General features: G+C 45.5%; 1 protein-coding gene and 1 long non-coding RNA gene across 11 annotated transcripts in view; one reads left to right on the forward strand and one right to left on the reverse strand.

Moving 5' to 3' along the window:
- Positions 1-1,141: 1,141 nt before the first annotated feature.
- Positions 1,142-3,815, reverse strand: LOC143822157 (uncharacterized). 2 transcript variants are annotated; one of them, XR_013226062.1, is made up of 5 exons: positions 3,751-3,815; positions 3,111-3,320; positions 2,630-2,757; positions 2,021-2,102; positions 1,142-1,397 (listed from the first exon to the last, which is right to left on the reverse strand). It is a non-coding gene; the product is annotated as an uncharacterized LOC143822157 (long non-coding RNA). The 2 variants fall into 2 exon arrangements; XR_013226063.1 differs by lacking the exon at positions 3,751-3,815 and adding an exon at positions 3,469-3,732.
- A 58-nt stretch (positions 3,816-3,873) lies between these two features.
- The window catches only part of CEP164 (centrosomal protein 164), a 60,518-nt gene continuing 45,427 nt past the window's right edge, over positions 3,874-18,964 (forward strand). For 3 of the 9 annotated variants that reach the window (XM_077306940.1, XM_077306942.1, XM_077306944.1), the window contains exons 1-8: positions 3,879-4,250; positions 4,389-4,500; positions 5,655-5,865; positions 6,668-8,314; positions 14,092-14,250; positions 14,381-14,500; positions 16,423-16,500; positions 18,663-18,737. In XM_077306940.1, the coding sequence (XP_077163055.1) occupies positions 4,169-4,250; positions 4,389-4,500; positions 5,655-5,865; positions 6,668-8,314; positions 14,092-14,250; positions 14,381-14,500; positions 16,423-16,500; positions 18,663-18,737 (2,484 nt within the window). In that variant the 5' untranslated portion in view covers positions 3,879-4,168. The other 6 variants (XM_077306946.1, XM_077306943.1, XM_077306947.1 and 3 more) reach the window with 6 other exon arrangements.

The raw sequence follows: 18,964 nt of genomic DNA on the forward strand, positions 1-18,964 counted from the left end.
CTCACTCTGCATCGGTCTGCTAAAGATACAGCAAACTCTGATGTTTCATAGAACCAACCAGGCTTGTGGAATCCAGCAACAGCAACATCTCAGGCCTCTAAGAAGGCAATAGTCAAAAAGTAAGAAGACATTGCCTCTCTCTCTCTCACCCAAAGCAAGACATTGTATAGAGATCCATCTGATAGCAACAAATTCCTGCAAAGACACGTGCCCAGGTCTGTCATGGGCGGACATAACTCCCCCCAAAATGATCCACTTATTAATTGCCTTTTATTAAAAATACTGCAGACACATGTGGTGTCCCATTTAGAATGGACTTCCTTGCAGAATCAGTATCTTCCTAGGCAGCAATCTTCAAAGTATTTTTACTTCATCCCCGTAAGATTTGAAAATCGCTGCATGTTCTGGTGCAAAAGGCAGGTGAGATCATAAGGGCTATTGCGTCACAACTAGGGGTCCTACTGGAGGAGAAGTGAGGCCAGAAGGCAGCTTGTTAAGACAAACCATAATTTTGCAGTTTCCCCTTTTGCCCAGACACTGCATCAGCCTGTTCTCTTGCAGAGCTGTTTGTTACACAACATGCATCCACAGCAATCCACCATTCTCCAGGCAGAAATTCAGGGGGTGGGAGGTGGAGTGGAGGCCTGCCCACCTTCACACCAGAGGACTACATCAAATGCAGGCCTACTAGGAATATAGGCTCAGACAAGGTCTAGAGCAGCCTTTCTCAACTTCTTTACCCTTGAGAAACCCCTGAAACATTCTTCAGGTTTTGAGAAACCCTGGAAGTAGCATCAGCAGCAGGCCTCTGCACCCTGCCACACCAATGGAAGTCACATGTCTCCAAAAGTGACACTCCTATAGGGTGTGATATCACCTCCTCCCTCAAAGCCAGAAAAAGCCCAATGACCTACTCCACTGGGCAGGCATCCTCTGCTCCATCACCTCTTGCTGCTGCAGTTAAAATGAGAGTACTTACCCCTCTGGACTCCAGTCGCTACCTCATGTGACAAGCCTCAGCCAGCAACGATTTTTATGACTGGGACCCCACCCCTTTCCACCCCTTCCAGACCTATCATTGGCCGTTTTGGGAGGAGGAGATCAGGTCAGCATAACCATATATGGTCATATCATTCAACAATTAAAAAAAAACATTTACTCCCACTCAGTTGGTGGAAGCCTGTTGAGATAGCCTGGTCTACAGGTTCAGACAAGATGAACTTAGTTGTCATGAAAGATCCATTGCTGAGTAGATCAGCCAGGTTAATTCCTTCAGGGGGAGTCATTCCAGAGCCCTGTATCTCTGTGTTTCTCCATCTCAGTCTTGGGTACAGTTGTAAGAGCTGGCATTTCGGTTGCCCTTTTTGGAATGGCACGTATATGATCACTGTCTCCAACTGAAAAATCGAGAGTGGTTAACTGTAGTTGCACATGGAATTCACACACTACATTTTGCATGGATCTACACATTCAGTGAGGCCTGTGAAAACTTCAAAGATGAGCACCACAGTATTTAATGATGGAAAAGCTGTGTTAAATGCAGAGCAATTTCATGAAGGCAATACCTCCGCCTTAAAAAAGCAAGAAGATTCACAAGCCAACATGTCAGGAAGGGCGGGGTATAAATCTAGTAATAAATTTTTAAAAATCAATATGTTAATTCTCTCTGCCCCAGTTGCTGGAGCCCCTGAAAGACAGTCTTTAGGAAACCTATGGGGAGAAAGCCTGAGAAATCTTGTTGCAGCCTAAAAGCGACAGCTTTTATCCTCACGCTGCTCCCACGCAAAGAAATAACGAGCCTGACATGACTGCAGTAAGTTCCAGGCAATTCCTCCCCCCCCCAGCCCCCAAGGGAGCACCAGTTCTTGACTGCCAAGGATAGACCCAGATCTTCTGATCAAAGACAAAACAAAAAGCCCTGCTATTTGCTTTTAAAAGTCCGACTGAATTCTGTGACAGCAACTCCTAATTCACCATCTTTGAGCTGTCAGCAAGTGGGAAAGAACTTTGTGACACTTACTCAGGACTGCTTCATACGCAACTCCATGCTGAGTTAATAGGTCTTTCAATTTCTGTGCATCTTTGGAAAGTTGCCTATATTCCTAGAAGGAAGGGAAGTACAAAGGTTCAGTAGGTACTAAGCACTCAAGCGGAGTAGCAAGAGGTTGCTTTTCCTTAGAAAGTCATTTCTGAGATCTGCTCTAATTACTGGGCAGTTCTCAGGCTCTTTGCAATAATCACACAGTGAATTTCACAGTGCTCTCAACACTTAGATGGCATTCATAGGCATCTCTTAATACATCTCCCACCTCTGCCTGGTTGTTATTTAAATAAATGATTATTTGTCCTGCTTATCCCACTCACTGGGGCCCAATGCAGCTCGTATGCCCATTCCATCCTCATCCTCCATCTTATGCTCACAATAACGTTGTGAAGTACACTGGCATAAAGAATAAGCAACAGTCTACAGTCAGCCAGTGGGCTTCTATGATAAAGGAGAGATCTGAACCTCGATCTCCTGGTTCCTAATCCAATTCCCTAACTGCTGCTTCACACATGTACTCAGTAAAGGACTCCACTTAGACATATAATGAGTCACTGGCAAAACAACTCTTTCCATTTTCTGTACCTTATTGCAGTTTTCCAGAGATTCAAATTCCTGCGGCTGAAGTTTATTTTTTTCTCACTCTGTGCCTCTTTTGTTGATTTTAAAAATGTGGCTTCTTCAAAAATTTCTCTCAACTTTTTCTCGTATCCCTGGAACAGTAGAAACACCAAATCACACTCTATTTCCTCTCAAGGCCACCCATTTGTTTTTCACATCATGTTTCAGTTAAAATAAATTATATGGAGACCTTTTAGATGTTCAGAGGTGGTTTGCCATTGCCGGCCTCCATGTCACGGCCCTGGTATTCCCTGGAAGTTTTATATCCCAATACTAGCCAGGATCAACCCTGTTTTACTTCGGAGATCTTATGAGAGTTAGCTAGCCAGGTCAGGAATCCATTAATCAGTCAGTAGGAGGGTTTACATCACGTTTCCCATTATGAAATGGATGCACATCAAAATCACAAGATGTCATAGTCATAGTATACGCCACTAGACCATACCTGGAGTACTGTGTGCAGTTCTGGAGGCCTCACTTCAAGGACGTAGATAAAATTGAAAGGGTACAGAGAAGAGCGACGAGGATGAAGATAGGTTGAGGGACTTGGGAATGTTCAGCCTGGAGAAAAGGAGGTTGAGAGGGGACATGATAGCCCTCTTTAAGTATTTGAAAGGTTGTCATTTGGAGGAGGGCAGGATGCTGTTCCAGTTGGCTGCAGAGGAAAGGACACGCAGTAATGGGTTTAAACTACAAGTACAAAAAATTTCACAGTCAGAGTAGTTCAGCAGTGGAATAGGCTGTCTAAGGAAGTGATGAGCTCCCCCTCACTGGCAGTCTTCAAGCAAAGCTTGGATACGCACTTTTCTTGGACGCTTTAGGATGCTTTGGGCTGATCCTGCGTTGAGCAGGTGGTTGGACTAGATGGCCTGTATGACCCCTTCCAACTCTATGATTCTATGATTCTGTGATTCTATGATTCTAACCCCATAGGCTCAAGACAAAGATGGCGAGCAACATCGATGCGGATGTACAAGCCCGCATGTTTTGCTCGTCCTTTTGAATCGTCGTCCCGGCGCCTTCAAAGGCTGCGAGAGACCTGAAAAGTCTCACCGGGAGAGGCGACGAGCACAGCTACTACTCACCCACACTATCGGTCGGGGGATCAAGGAGAGACCGGCGCCGGAAGGAAGAGCCGCTCTAGGCCGCCTCCGCGTCGGTCGCCCGGAAGCGTGGCCAAGGCGGCCGGAAGTGTCTCCGGGGCAACCGCCAAGCCAGAGGCCGTTGGGGCCCACCGGCGACGCAGGGCCTACCTGGGCTCCACTCACCGCTTCTGTCCCTTGCTGAAGGGCGGAAGCCTTAACCAGCACACCAAACTGGGGAAAGGGGTCTTTGTTACCAAACAGGGGCGCGGAGGTTGCTGGTCCTGAGGGTGGCAGGAGCGCCAGCCGTCCGCTTGGCAGTACTGCCGCGCGCGCAAGGCGGAGGCGGCCGGTCGGTCGCTGCCTGCCTGCCTGCGCGAGTATCGCCGCCGCCGCCGCCGGTAGTCGCGGCCGAGCGGCCATGGCTGGGCCCGCTCTCCGTATTGGGGACCAGCTCATCTTGGAGGAAGACTATGACGAGACCTACATCCCCAGCGAGCAAGGTGGGCGGGGTGGCCGGGGCCTCGGCGCCCACCTAACCTGCCTCCCTGTGCCGTGGGGCGGGGGGGGGGGCTGTATCCGCTTGAGGTCCTCCCCGCGTTCCCCGCTCACGACCGCCTCTTGTCTCTGTCCGGTTGCAGAAATTGCGGAGTTCGCGCGAGTGATCGGGATCGACCCGGCCCACGAGCCGGAGCTGATGTGGCTGGCGCGGGAAGGCATCGTGGCGCCTCTGCCGGCCGAATGGAAGCCTTGGTGGGTGAGAGCCCGGTGGCTTCCGTCCCGTCTTCCCTCTCGTGGGGCCGAACTCTGGCATGGCTCTCCTGCCTGTGCTTCTCACCCGCCTGTCTTGCTGAGGCTCAAAGCGGATGCCGGGGCAGAACTAGGAGGCGGCTGACACCAGAGCCCTTTGCACGTAGGGGTCATCTGAGGCCAGCATTTCCTGCTCTGACTGAAACCAGCGATGTGGGGCTTGGTGGCTTTGCCAGAACTTCCTGACCTTTTAAATTGGACCGCTCTTGCATTGGTAGCAGATGCCCTCCCAGCCCTACCCATGAGGCTACGTAACTGTAAAGGTGTCATGGATCTGGCAGATGTGAGTAGATCAGGGGTAGTCAAACTGCGGCCCCCCAGATGTCCATGGACTACAATTTCCATGAGCCCCTGCCAGCGAACGCTGGAGGGCTCCAGTCTGACTACCCCTGGAGTAGATGCTCCAGCAGCTGTCAGAAAAGGAAGATGGTCACCGGATTTTTCTGATTCAAAATCTGGTCAGAAAGTTGGATAATCTGAGGCTTGAAATCTCTTCTTTTTGATACACAACCCTTTTGCACACTGTCATTGTCTTGTTACTCCTCCAAATAAATCAAGTCACATGTCTGCCTCTCAGTGGCATACATTTCTAATAGGTGTGACAAATCAAAGTGGGTCCTGAGCCATTTTTCTGTTTTTTCCATAATAAGATAATGTTCCAAGCCCTGCATATTGGACTTGGGCACAGCTTTCCAAGAGGATCCATACTGGAGGATCCAACTGGATCCAAAGAGGATCCAACTGGAGAGCCAGTTTTGTGTAGTGGTTAGGAGTGTGGACTTCTAATCTGGCATGCCGGGTTCGATTCTGCACTCCCCCACATGCAGCCAGCTGGGTGACCTTGGGCTCTCCACGGCACTGATAAAGCTGTTCTGACTGAACAGTGATATCAGGGCTCTCTCAGCCTCACCCATCTCACAGGGTGTCTGTTGTGGAGAGAGGAAAGGGAGGGTGAGGGTAAGACGCTTTGAGCCTCCTTTGGGGAGACAAAAGCGGCATATAAGAACCAATTCTTCTTCTTCATACCTATGTGTGGGAGGAATTGGTGTGCTGCTCTTTCAGTGTCTTATTTCTTATTGTCTCTTGTTTTTTGACAGTCAAGACATCACTGGTGACATCTATTATTTTAATTTTGCCAATGGTCAGTCAACATGGGACCACCCATGCGATGAACATTACCAGCAGCTTGTGGTCCAGGAGAGGGAGAAGCTTCTGGGACAAGGAGGAGGCTTCAAGAAGAAAGACTACAAGAAGAAAAAGAAGGAAAAAAAAGAAAAAAAAGAAAGAGACTTGTTGAAACATCCAGTTGTGAGTATTTAGGTTGCTTTGCAGACTGCCACTAGCAATGGGGGAAGTGTAGCTTTCTTACATCTGCTTTTTCCCCATTGTTATTGGCCTTTCTTAACCTAACATTCATTTTGTGTAGTTGGAATGCCCACTTTTTGCTTTCCATGTGAAGCTCTTATGATCTGAAGTGCTTGTCTAATTCAGAAGCTATTCCTTTCTGCTTACAGAGCCAGAACAGAAATCCAGCTTCCCAAATCTTTGTCTTGACCAGCAGTTGTTACCATCTGAGGCCAGAACAGGATGGAATTACCCCTTCCAGAGTGTGGCTTTTTTCAGTCATTCTTTTCCATATTATGGCTGGTCCATTTTGAGAGCAGGTTGCTTTTGCCTTGGAACCTTTTGTAAATGGTCACCAACCCAAATAGTCGCAAATATCTCCATGGAGAGGTATGTTCCAGAATTATTCCAGAGGGTGGGAAGGTGACTGAACGGGATCCTGGGGGGGACAGCAGTTAGATGTTGAGGATTGTCTGTGGGCCCTGCTTGTGGATTTTTCCTGTGGCATTTCACTGACTGTCTTTGGGAACACAATGCTGGACTAGATGATGACTGCACTGATCTAGTACTCTTATATTCTTATAACCAACTAATCATTTTGTGAGTTTAGGTTGAGGGCTGGGGATGCAAGAACTCCAGGATCATGCTGTTGCAAGCACCAGTACAGGCAGGCACATCTTCCTAGTTCGCATGTGATTGATATCTGTTTCACTTGAATTTGTACATGTGTAATTTAAATGTTACCTGATGGTATTTGTCTGATTAGGAGGTCCAGTCTGAGCCGGGGATCCTTCCTTCAACATCCTTTTATAGAATTTCGCCCCCTGTCTTGTTGTCTGGGAGTGTGAGCCCTGACCTAGAGCAGGCTAGCATGATTGTGAGAAGTGAAGTCTCCTTGAGAAACCGAAAGGCAAAGGCTTCAGGGATGCTTCTAGACTCAGCTGACCGGCCCCAGCTGTTCTCTGTCCTCTCCCCAAGTAAACTGCAGCCTCTTCAGAAAGCAAAGTCAAACAAGACTCACCAGATGCTTGCAGATGTGGAAAAGATACTTGGAAGAACTTCATCTTGTAACATACTGAACACTGGCTACCAGCCACATGAAGTTCTGGTTGCAGAAAGGAGCGATCCTACAGCGCTTCTCTTTTCAGATGCTGAACCTGAGGATCTAGATAATATCAATGTCACAAAGCACATTTTCCAAACACCCACAAATTCCTTTCAAATTGTAGAGAGCGCTAAAACTGTGCTAGAACCAGGTCCTTCTGAGAACCGAAACCTTTTTCTCAAGGGCGAGAATCTAGGCAAAGACCAAGGGTGCAGTCAGGTGGAAGGAGCTGCTGATTCCTTGACTGGACAAAGGACAAAGGAATCTGGCAGCTGGATGGTGAGCGATGGAGCCTTCTTTCATGCCTTAGGAAATGAAGTATTTTCCCCCATTGCTTCTTCCCGCAAATCTGTTAGCCAAAAATCCAATCTTGAGACCATAGATGGACAAGATGACATTCGTTCTACACAGAGTGGACAGAGGCTTCTCAGCAGAATGGTAGAGAACCCAAGGGAGAGAATACTTCCCAAGCAGGACCAGATTCAGATCACTCAGTTCAGCAAGCACAGCAGCTCAGGTGATAAGAGTGTAAGAGACAGTGCATGGCAGGCTAAGTGTGAAATGCCTGGTGACTGGGCTCAAAGCCATAACTTCCCCGTGGAGATTTCTCAAGTGACTGCAGTTTTTACTGAACTTGGGAAGCAGAATCACATTGGTGAGGATGCCTGTGCTCTGCAGATCGCTGCAGATCTTCCAGTTCAGCCCAAAGTTGAAAAAGTTAGTGGTGTGGGGCCCAGCTGTGGCAGTGGTGGTGGCAGCAGCATGATGAGCAGTTTGGCAGACCACTTGGATTCCCAGATCTTGGGAGAAGTGGACAACTTCTCCTGGGACCTACAGAGCTCACATGAATCTGATAATCAGATAGATCAACAGACTTCAACTAAGAAACCTTTTCTGGAATCTCTTGGTGCACAGCCTCTAAACTCTCTGGAGAAGTCAGAGTGCTCCTCTGTGGAGCAGAAGTTCTGTCAGCTTGTGTTTTGTATGAGGAAACGATCCAGAGGAGCTGAGCAAGCTGTGTCTGGACCCCTGAACCAACAGCAAGAATGCACGAGAAAACCAGGTCTAGAGCAGTCAAACAGTTGCATAAATTTGGCACTTCATATTGCTCAGGAAGAGCCCAAGGAAGCAGATGGAAGGCCAAGGCAAACTACTGCAACATTTGAGAGGGAGGGACTGCAGAATCCGGGTGAGCGTCAGGTGTTCATATTTCAAAATAGGCATACAGAAGCCAATTCAGTCCAGAGCAGGAAGTGGACAGAGGATGACGGCAACCCTGAGCATTCACCAGATGGAGACAGTAAAGAGGTAGGCAGCATAGATTTATTTTCTGATTGTCCCTTCGTTTTTCTGACTCATAGAACGAACCCTGCCCCTGTGTATTCACAGTAACATAATCCTATATAAGATTGAGAGACAGTGATAGGCTCAGGACCACCCAGTAAAGGTTAGGGGTACATCACCCAGATTGCCAGGGACTGGAACCTGGGTCTCTAGGATTCTTTACAATCTAGATTTAGATGCACTGGAAGGACCTTTGCCTGATACATGAAAGATCCAAGATTGTGACTGTGAGGATATTGCAAAGTAGAGGAAGATGGCACCTGTGAAGCGTATAAATATATACGTTAATCTTAGAATGACTCTGATTATCCTGTGGCACTGAAACATTTCAGTAATCCTTCTGAAGGTTTAAGACATGGGGCAAAAAGCAAAGATGAATCATGAGTTTGTGTTAGCAGCCAGTGTATGGGCAGGATTTCTCAACCAAGGGTTTGTGAAACCCTGAGGTTTCTTGATGGCCTTGGAATGGTTTCCTGAATGGATGGGAATTAATTTGTTATATATATTTTAAATATAACATTTATGGAATAATATGACAATATATGGTCATGTCAACCCCCAAGACCAATGACAGGCCTGAAGGGGGGCCAGGTAGGAATGTACACAGCTATGTTTCCCATCCATATTCTGCACAATTGTGCCACTTCTGGGGTTTCTTGAAGCCTGAAGAATGTTTCATAGGTTTTTCAATGGTCAAAAAGTTGAGAAAGGCTAGTGTAGAGCCACAAATTATATAAATAAAATAATTATTATTGTTAATAATTGACATGTTGCTCAACAAGTTGTAGTGATTTTGTAACCCAAACACATGCTGTTGCAGGCCCTTTGTCAGTAGATGATTTTGCCATAAGTAAGTACCCAACACTTATATAATTTCCCTTTCTGTAGAACATCTCTAACATACTCTTTAATCCCCTAAAATCCTTTGTCCCGATTCTCTTTGCATGCTGGTTATTCTAGCATCCCCCCCTCTTCTTCCATTATCGTGGCTAAAAGAATCAGGGTGTATGTGGTCCTTGGCCCTAATCTGCCAGAAACTCACATGGGAGGCCGGCAGTCAGCAGCATTCTCAGCCTGCTATCTGCATTAATATTTCCAGAAGCTTCTATACATTTTGAAGCAGGGGGCTGGGGATTTTGTTGAAGAAAATCCATAAATGTTAGAGAAAATTGAAATATGTGTGGCACGTCTCCATCAAAATGAAACACTTGGTTTACTGCTTTAACCATCCCAAATGCAGAATTTATATATTAGCATATGTTATTGTGCTATTTAGGAAATAAATGGAATCAATATCTTTAAAAGTAACATTTCAAATATATCCAGTGCCGGGGAGGTAGGGGGAATGGAGGGAGAGGGAGATGCAAATCGCTGCCTTCTGTGCAGCCTCAGTGCAGGTATCTTCCCTATTTCCCCTCCTTTTTTATTTTCTTACAGAAGCAGAGGGTGGAGAGGAGAAAAGGAAAACTTGAATAAAGTTATACATAAAGTAAAGAAAAAATATAACAGCAGTGGTGGTGGGATATATCTTTGTTTTTACCACCAGAGAGATGGGAGGAAAAACAAGTTGAAAGAAGGTTCAGATTTTAAAAAAAATGAACAAAAAGTTTCATTTAGTAACCATGGTATTACAGGAATATTTGGATATAGAGTTACATTTTACAGAATTGCAACGCTAAACTTTTAAATGTATTATTATAAAACTTGTATACTGTTAAATAAATTATTCACAATTGAACAATAAATGTGTATTTGAAAATAAGATGTCTTATGTCTACAGCATGCATAGAATGCTGTAGAGTCCTGCATAAACACTTCCATACTATGTATTTTGAATGCAAAAAACATCATCTTCAAAAGCATTCTATTCTGAAAGAGAAAATAATTCATAGAAGTTTTTTTCAATATTCCCTCAAATTTCCCAGTTTTTATATCAGAAAAAATTAAAGAAAGGCCTCATGGATTCCTCTCTTTTTAACCACCAAGTCACACTGCTGAATCATGTTCGATGTATGGTCTACTGAGACTCATAGATCCTTTTTGCACATACTACTGCCAAGTCAAGTCTCCTTCATCCTATATTGCTGTATATGGTTTTTCCTACCTAAATGCAGAACTTTACATTTGTCCCTATTTAATTTCATTTATTCATTTGAGCCCAGTTCTTGAACCTATCAAGATCCTAATTCTATCTTCTGTTGTGTTTGCTACCCTTCCCAGTTCAGTATCGTTTGGGAGGCCCCACTCAGTGCTTTGGAATACTAAGGCAAAGTTGTTGTTTGTTTCCATATTGTCATAATAGAATGGAACCTTTCACCTTGCCTCTTGTATATATACAAATAGGAGCTTTGTGTGTGCCTGTTTGAGAGAAGGATTGAATGATTTATATTTTGAGTTATTATTTTAGAAGGGATTTCATTTATTCCACAGGGAGGAGATATGCTTTATTTTTTTTTAGTCTTCCCCAAAATGCTCTTCAGGAAACTGAAAAATAAACAGAACCAGCTGGAACCCCTATAAAGGGTTGTTTCTGTACATACATTTGCAGAGGAACTATAGGATTGTGGTCTCTTTCTCAAGTGTCTCAACGCTATGTTTAGTTAACGCATTTATGTTTAGTTAAAAATGTTTTGCTGTTAAGAGGAGTCATGTTATCTCTGTAGACACACATTCACAGTTTTGAGAACTGCAAAACCAATTATCTGTGATAGTATCTTCTAGACAGAAAAAACTACCCAAAATAATCTTACAGAAACCCCTGTGATGGCATAATGTTGGGGCTGTAATTAGTGAACTAATGGAATTAGTTTACAAAAATATTAAAATATATTAATATACACTTACTGTATAATGAAAAATTAACAATTATTTCATAATGAATACCTTTCGAGCTATAATGGATCTTAAATAGAAATCTATCTTTTGATGGATTTTTCCTCAAAAAAACTTTAAAAAAAAGAACAATTGATTTTTAGTCACTCTGGAACTCCTCACACTCTGGAACTCCTCACAATAAACAATCTGAATGAATGTGATGTCTTTTATATTTCACTTACTTCAAGAGAGAAAAAAATTCATAGAGCTTTTTTATTTTTCAGTAATCCCTAAAATCACCAGTCTTCCCATGGATGAAATTGAAATTGGAAAAGGCCTTGGGAGTGGGGGTTCTGAAGTTTAGTCACTTTTCCCCAGCATTTCATATTGCAAGCCAGTACCAATGACAGGTGAAAGAAGTTGTGCTAATTAATTAGCATGTGGTAAAGACAAGAATATGTGATTTATTATTTGTTTCTTTATTAATCCCCAGAGGTTAGGTCTTTGAGTCTGCTGCTTTCACATCAGTATACTACAGAATTAATTGTGTTACCAGTACAGGAGACTGAATCATGGCAGGGGATGATGTAGAACCACTGCTTTCTATTTTTGCTACTCAAATCTTTAGGTAACAAATTCTGTGACTATGTCTCTAAAAGAAAATAACCTCAGGAATTGGTTCTGTGGATTGGTTATGCATTTGCCATCCCAAGCAGTTCACGTTGATAGTTGAACCAGTTGCTTTATAATTTCTTGTGATGGCTATAGCCTAAGTTGCCTAAAGCAGTGGTCCCCAACCTGTGGTCCATGCCGCCGGGCCGCGGTTCCCTCTCCCTGCCCCCCCCCCGCGGCCTGGGAAGCTTCTTACTGCGGGAGGGGGGAGAGGGAATCAGGGCCGCGCCACGCATCGCGCATGCGCCATGGGCAGTCAAAAATCGCGCAAAAGTGCAGCGCATGCGCGATTCCGGCCACGCATGGCGCAGGTGCGCAGGTGCGGCCGCGCATGCATGATGCGCGGGTGGGGCAGTTGCCCTGCTGGTCCCCAGCCGAAAAAAGGTTTGGGGATCACTGCCCTATAGTGTTCTTGAAAGGTATATTAAGTCTCTGCAGGAAGTAACAGCGTGTTAGAAGAAGAAGAGTTGGTTCTTATATGCCGCTTTTCCCTACCCGAAGGAGGCTCGAAGCGGCATACAGTCACCTTCCCATTCCTCTCCCCACAACAGATACCCTGTGGGGTGGGTGAGGCTGAGAGAGCGCTGATATCACTGCTCGGTCAGAACAGTTTTATCAGTGCCATGGTGAGCCCAAGGTCACCCAGCTGGCTGCATGTGGGGGAGCGCAGAATCGAACCTGCCATGCCAGATTAGAAGTCCGCACTCCTAACCGCTACACCAGACTGGCTCTCATAAGCTTTCTGCATAAGCTTTCTTGGGCCTGTTGCATAAGCTTTCTTTGAATGAACTTCAACAGAGGTGCTGGGGCTGTATCTCCTACTTAAAGGCTTCTTGTGGCTGTAAGCATGCCATTGGTCTTTTGTGTTGAACAAGGCACAGAAATTGGTGGGCTTCTCATGTCCTTTCAGTGGTAAAAGCTCTGACAAGTTACAGCACAAGAAGAGTTGTTTCAAATTTCATCCTGTCTTTCTTAATGTAATGGTGTGTTTTTCGTGAGAGTAGTCACCCCTATGAGCCTCATTGGGGCCTTTCTGATTTGGGATTGTCAGTAGATAAATGCAGATTGAGTCTGTGCTAAGCATCGAGGTGCTCTCTTTACTCCTCAGTTCTTATTATCCGATTTTCTTCTCTCCTTTTCAGTGGTATATTTTAGAGGAAGGAATCAGTTGAAAGACCTGAAAGTTAAATAGGTAGTTACCTCGTTCTGCGCTGGCATTGATGTTGTGGCAAATATTATTAATACTCTTTTTATTGCAGACACAAAAATGTTTGCATGGTAATATAAAAAGAAAATGCTTCAGAACACAAGTTTCAGTTCAGACCACAGTGTGAATTTTGCACATATGTCTTGAAATAATTTTCATCCAAGTACAGATGCATTGCTTTGAATTGGTGTTTAGATCTCTCAGAGATGAAATGCTTTCAGCTGGCCAGGACTTGTAGCCCCAAGTCTGCTGCAGGAGTTGGAAAAGGACAGGCCTTGTTGGTCCTGTGACTGTTTATGCCTTTTGTGGCATTTGCCTCCTCAATGCTTTCAGTCCCTTGCAAAAAGGGAGCTTCTTTGCAAGCTCCAGCTCAATGGATACAGCCTCTGCTATGTGTGCTGGGAGGCCCTTTAACACAGCTGGCATTGTGTTGCACTGCAGTCTTTGTTGAAAGAGCTTCCCATGTGTTGATGGATCATCCCGACCTGATGATAGGGCCTTGGAACAACCACTTCAAAAGGGCCATTTGAATATAGAATCATAGAATAATAGAGTCAGAAGGGGCCTCGTGGGTCATCTAGTCCAACCCTCTGAACAATGCAGGACACTCACAACCCTATCACTCATCCACTGTAACCTGCCACCCCCTTGAGCCTTCACAGAATCAGCCTCTCCATCAGATGTCTATCAAGTCTCTGCCCAGTATTACGAAAGAGATTAATTCATTTTTATGGTTTCCCTTCATGTCATGCATACATAATCCACTGCCAGGAGGCATCTTAAGTGCCCATCTATAGGATAAAGTTGTCAGTTATTACATGCTTTCAAAAACATGCTTTTCACCACAGAACAAAGAAATCTATGACTGGTATGGCTATTGTTAGACGTGACACCTGAACAAAACCTCAGTGTTTAAGGGGAGTATATGTCTGGATCCCAGTTAGCTGGAACAAATGTGGGATGAGGGCTGGTGCCTTCATGGTCTGTCCCAGAAACATGCAACAAGCAGCTGTTTCAATACCTGAGTTTTGTATCTGTCTGTCCTCAGTCTCCAGGATCTGTAATCATTCCTGTCCACACTCCCCTTGGGATCCTGGCTCCTTTACATGGCTTTGCAGAAACTCCTTCCAGTGCAGTCCATGACTTGCTAAATTCCAGTGGCAGAAGCTCAGGGGAACCCAGGCCACAGGAACCAATAATTGCAGTGGTAAGCATCTCCAGGATTCAGAACATGTCGCTGTAATTTTCCATATTAAGATGATTTCACTGGCTTTCTGTCTCTTTTTCATATTGCTGTCATCTTAATATACCTCCTAAACATTGTTTGCCTTCTGTAGCCCTTCCAGACACTTAAGTCTGCCAGTTGCAAGAATGATTTCTTTGGATCAATTGAAGAAGCAGCATCCTTGAAGCAGATGACCTTGGATGAGGCAGAAAAGGAAGAAGGCAGCAATGAGGTAGCTAGCAGGTGCAGTAGTGCTCAATGATGAAAATGGGCTGTGTAAGTTTCACCTGGTCTGAAGTTTCACCTGGTTAGTCCACAGCCAAAGGACTCATCTTGTCTGGTGAGCCAGAAGGTGAATGACTCACCCAAGTGAGAGCCAGTTTGGTGTAGTGGTTAGGAGTGCGGACTTTTAATCTGGCATGCCAGGTTCGATTCTGCTCTCCCCCACATGCAGCCAGCTGGGTGACCTTGGGCTCGCCACAGCACTGATAAAACTGTTCTGACCGAGCAGTGATATCAGTGCTCTCTCAGCCTCACCCACCCCACAGGGTGCCTGTTGTGGGGAGAGGAATGGGAAGGCGAGTGTAAGCCGCTTTGAGCCTCCTTCGGGTAGGGAAAAGCGGCATATAAGTACCAACTCTTCTTCTTCTTCTTCTTCTTCTTCTTTGGAGATCTGTAGGAGTGGGCACTCATTTCCATTTCACAAGGTGGCAAGTGTCCACATTCTGAACACATCCTCAAAAGATACATTTGTAACTTTCGCAAAGTAAATTGAACTATGTGTAAGTTCATGCACATTTCCTAGGGCCTTTCTCCAGCTTTGGCAGTTTGTCTGGTGTGTGTCCTCATATTTTCTGTGGAGGTTCTTCAGAGAAGACTTACCATCACTTTCTGAGGCTAACTTTGTGCATGTTGTTCCTTGATGAGTTATCTTTCTAGGATGATCTCTGAATTTCTGAATTTTATACCTTGATTCCATGGGGTTTTTTAATTGTCCTGGGGAATCTTGAGTCTATTTGGGTCTGTGGGGCACTTCTGCCAAGAAAATGCTCAATCCCAAGCATGGAATGTTTTTTTCTGGCAAGAGGATACTTTGAAGTTCAAGACTTCCTGAGTGGCACAGATTAATTGGGAGCCATTTCAGTCCACTTCTGTCAACTATTGAACAAAACCAATCTTGTTGTTCCAGTGAGTGACCTGTACTGTGGATGATGACTGCATTGTTTGTCCTGAACCTCTGAGCTGCTTTCAGTGTTAGTGGCCATGCTCTCCCCCTGCATGGGCAACAGGAACACTGAATTCAAGTGCTTCTGGTTCCAGCAAGGATCAGCACTGGAATGAGAAGCCTGAAAGTGGAGTTCAACCAGCACTGTTCTTGGGTCTCTTTTTGGTGACTGGTACCATAGAACATGCCCCTGATATTTGGTGCTTTAGGGTTGTTGAACTTGGGGTCTGGAATACCCCCCAGCCAATGTACAATGTGGGAGTAGTGCTACCATAGCCAGGGAGTCCAATCTATGAGAATCACAGCTGTATAATAGCTAACCCATGTTGAGGAATCTGGATAGCCCTGTATGATCAAGAAACATTTAATCAGTCAATTAATTATATTTATAGACTCCCCCTCCTCTGTGGCTCAGGGCAGTTTACATAGAACAAAGAGAAACATAAGGATAAGTACAGTGTAATTCAGTAGTCGTCACATAAACAAAAGTAATATTTAACAAGGGCTTCCTAACATTCCATAACTGGTGGTAGTAACATTAAACATATACATGTGACCCCAGAGGTTGGTTGGTTCAGGATTCAGGTCAATGGAGGGGTTCTGGGGTGCCCAGTAAATGGTGTTGGTTTGGTCGACCTAAACCAAATGCCTGGTGGAAGAGCTCCATTTTACAGGCCTGGAAAAACTGTGCTGGCTCGAGCATGGCCCTGACCACTTCTGGGAGCTCATTCCACCAGGGGGGGCCAGGACAGAGAAGGATGTGGACCTGGTTGAGGTCAGATGTGCTTCTTTGGAGCCAGGGATCACTAGACAGTTGGAAGTGGATCAAATGCCACTTTGTATTCTTCATCACACAAAGAATGACTTGGGAGTGATCCTGTGGCTCAGAGGGGACATACTTCCTGCTCTCTTTATTCTTGCATGTCTAGTATCCCCGTGGGACAATTGGAATTCTCAAGAACCTGTATGTGGATATTAGTGCCCTTGGCACTAGTTTGGACAATGAGGTATGTGTTCCTTATCTGGTAAGCAAATTGGTACTTTATAATAGAAAGCATCTGTTTTCTTCTCAAAGCTACTCCTCTGACAAAGGAACCATATTTGGCTAAATTAATAATTGTTCTAAATCTCACTTGTCTCCCTAGATCCCTGCCCATCTTGGCTTCTCAAATGGGGAGGCCATTGGATAGGAGGCCCATTCAGGGATATTATCAATCTCTTCCTGTCTACTGGGGAGTTCCCTGAGGTGCTGAGGGAGTGGTGGTTCATCCCTTACTAAACATGGGACCCAGCCAGCTACCACCCAGTCTCATGTCTTGTATTTCTGGGTAAGGTGATTGAAAGGGCCATCGCAGACCAGCTTGTAGCATTCTTGGACGAAACTTTGGCACTCAACCCATACTAGTTTGGTTAGGAGTGCGGACTTCTAATCTGGCAAGCTGGGTTTGATTCTGCACCCCCCCCCCTAAACAGCTGGGTGACCTTGGGCTCGCCAAGGCACTGATAAAGCTGTTCTGACTGAGCAGTAATATCAGGACTCTCTCAGCCTCACCCACCTCACAGGGTGTCTGTTGTGGGGAGAGGAAAGGGAAGGCAACTGTAAGCCGCTTTGAGACTCCCATCAGGTAGAGAAAAGTGGCATATAAGAACCAACTCTTCTTCTTCTACCAATCAGGCTTCTATCCTGGCCATGGGGTGGAGATGGTGTCGGTCGCTCTGATGGATGACCTTCGACACCAGCTTGATAGAGGCGGTTCGGCTTCCTTGTTATCTGTCGGCCATGTTTGATGTGGTCAACCACAACCTCTTGGACCACTGCCTTGCTAGGATGGGGATACATGGGACAGCCCTTCAGTGGCTGCTCTCCTTCCTGCAGATCCAGACACTGAGGCTTTCAGTGGGGGATGAGCTGTCCTGCCCCTTTCAGCTCCCTTGTGGAGTCCCACAAGGGTTAGTGCTCTCCCCTGCACTCTTTAACAACTTTATGCGCCCTCTGGCTCAATTGGTGTGAAGCTTTGGGCTGGGCTGTCGTCAATATGCAGATGACATCCAGCTCTATTTCCTCATGGATGGCTGCCTGGGTTGCACCAGATGTTTGGAAGCCATACCTGAGTGGCTTGAGCAGAATCGTCTGAAACTCATTCCCTCCAAGACGAAGGTCCTATGACTAGGGAGAAAGGAAGCAGATCAGGAAGCACATTTACCTGACCTGGCTGGGTTGCAACTTAACATTGCACTCTGTGCCAGGAATTTGCGGGTGATCCTTGATGCCTCCCTTTCTATGGAGGTGCATGTCATGAGGGTAGCCTGCCAGGCATTTTACCAACTATGCCAGGCAAGGCTACTAGCAGAGGGCTTTAATGGCTTGCAACCACTTAATCCTAACAGCGGATGGGTGAACCACACTGCTCAGCTGGCATAAGGAGATCAGCAGTCCTGCAGGTAGGCAGGACCCAGGCCATATATAGTCCTAAAGGTAAGGACCAATACCTTGAACTTGATTTGGAAGCAAACTGGCAACCAATGTAGCTCTCTTAGCAGTGGCTGAGCATGGGACCTCCAAGATGACTTAGTGAGGACCCGAGCTGCTGCATTCGGTACCAGTGTAATTTCCATGTCAAGGATAAGGGTAGAGCAAGTTACAGAAGTCTAATCTGTGGCCGAGTGTTCCGGGGACGGGTAGGGTTCTAGCAGCACAGATGGAAGAATGCCAGCTGGGCTACCTTCATGACCTGGGAATTCTAGCGCATAAAGATAGTTTGCTCGCTTCAAGTTGTGACTATGATTTCCTATTGCCAGGCAGAAGTATGCCTGAGTCCTATCAGCTTGCAAAGTTTAAGCATTTCTTCCAGAGAAGCTAAGATGGCATATTTCAAAGGTGAAGTTGTAATTTATTCTCCAACCTGAGCTACTTTTCTGGTCCTATTAGAATTGCTTGTTCAGTAGACGGTCCTCATCCAACTTTTCTGGAAAGGCAGTGTCACCTTCCAGATCTCTAAAATCCCTGTGGGCCTGACCTGGTTGTTTCAAGTAATAATATTCACCCTACCCATTGTACAACACTTGACTTGTTTTTTGAGAATGGCCTGTACAAAGATTGTACAGATCACTGACAAGACTAGGGGTGTGTACAGGGCTGCTCTCATGTGTGCTTTTTGTCTTCTCAAAGGCTTCTGAAGGCAGCAGTCCCATGAATGAATGGCAAGTATCAGACCACTTGGACCGTGAGCCAAATGATGTTGAGGTGAGTCTGCAGTTGAATGAGACCGAATATTGCCATCACACAGCTAAGCTGGGCTCTAATGGGAAGCAGAGCAGTTCTGGACAGTCGAGACCCTGGTGTAGCAGAAGAGCTTTCTGGGCAGTGCTAGATATGTTTTGAGATGAGAAACTATAATTCAGTATCATATATTAATTTTACTCCTCTTCATTAGCAAGGGACACTTTAAACATTTCCAGCAGCTCTTGGGA

This window comes from Paroedura picta, chromosome 12 (assembly GCF_049243985.1).
Source record: "Paroedura picta isolate Pp20150507F chromosome 12, Ppicta_v3.0, whole genome shotgun sequence".
NCBI classification, from domain to species: domain Eukaryota; kingdom Metazoa; phylum Chordata; class Lepidosauria; order Squamata; family Gekkonidae; genus Paroedura; species Paroedura picta.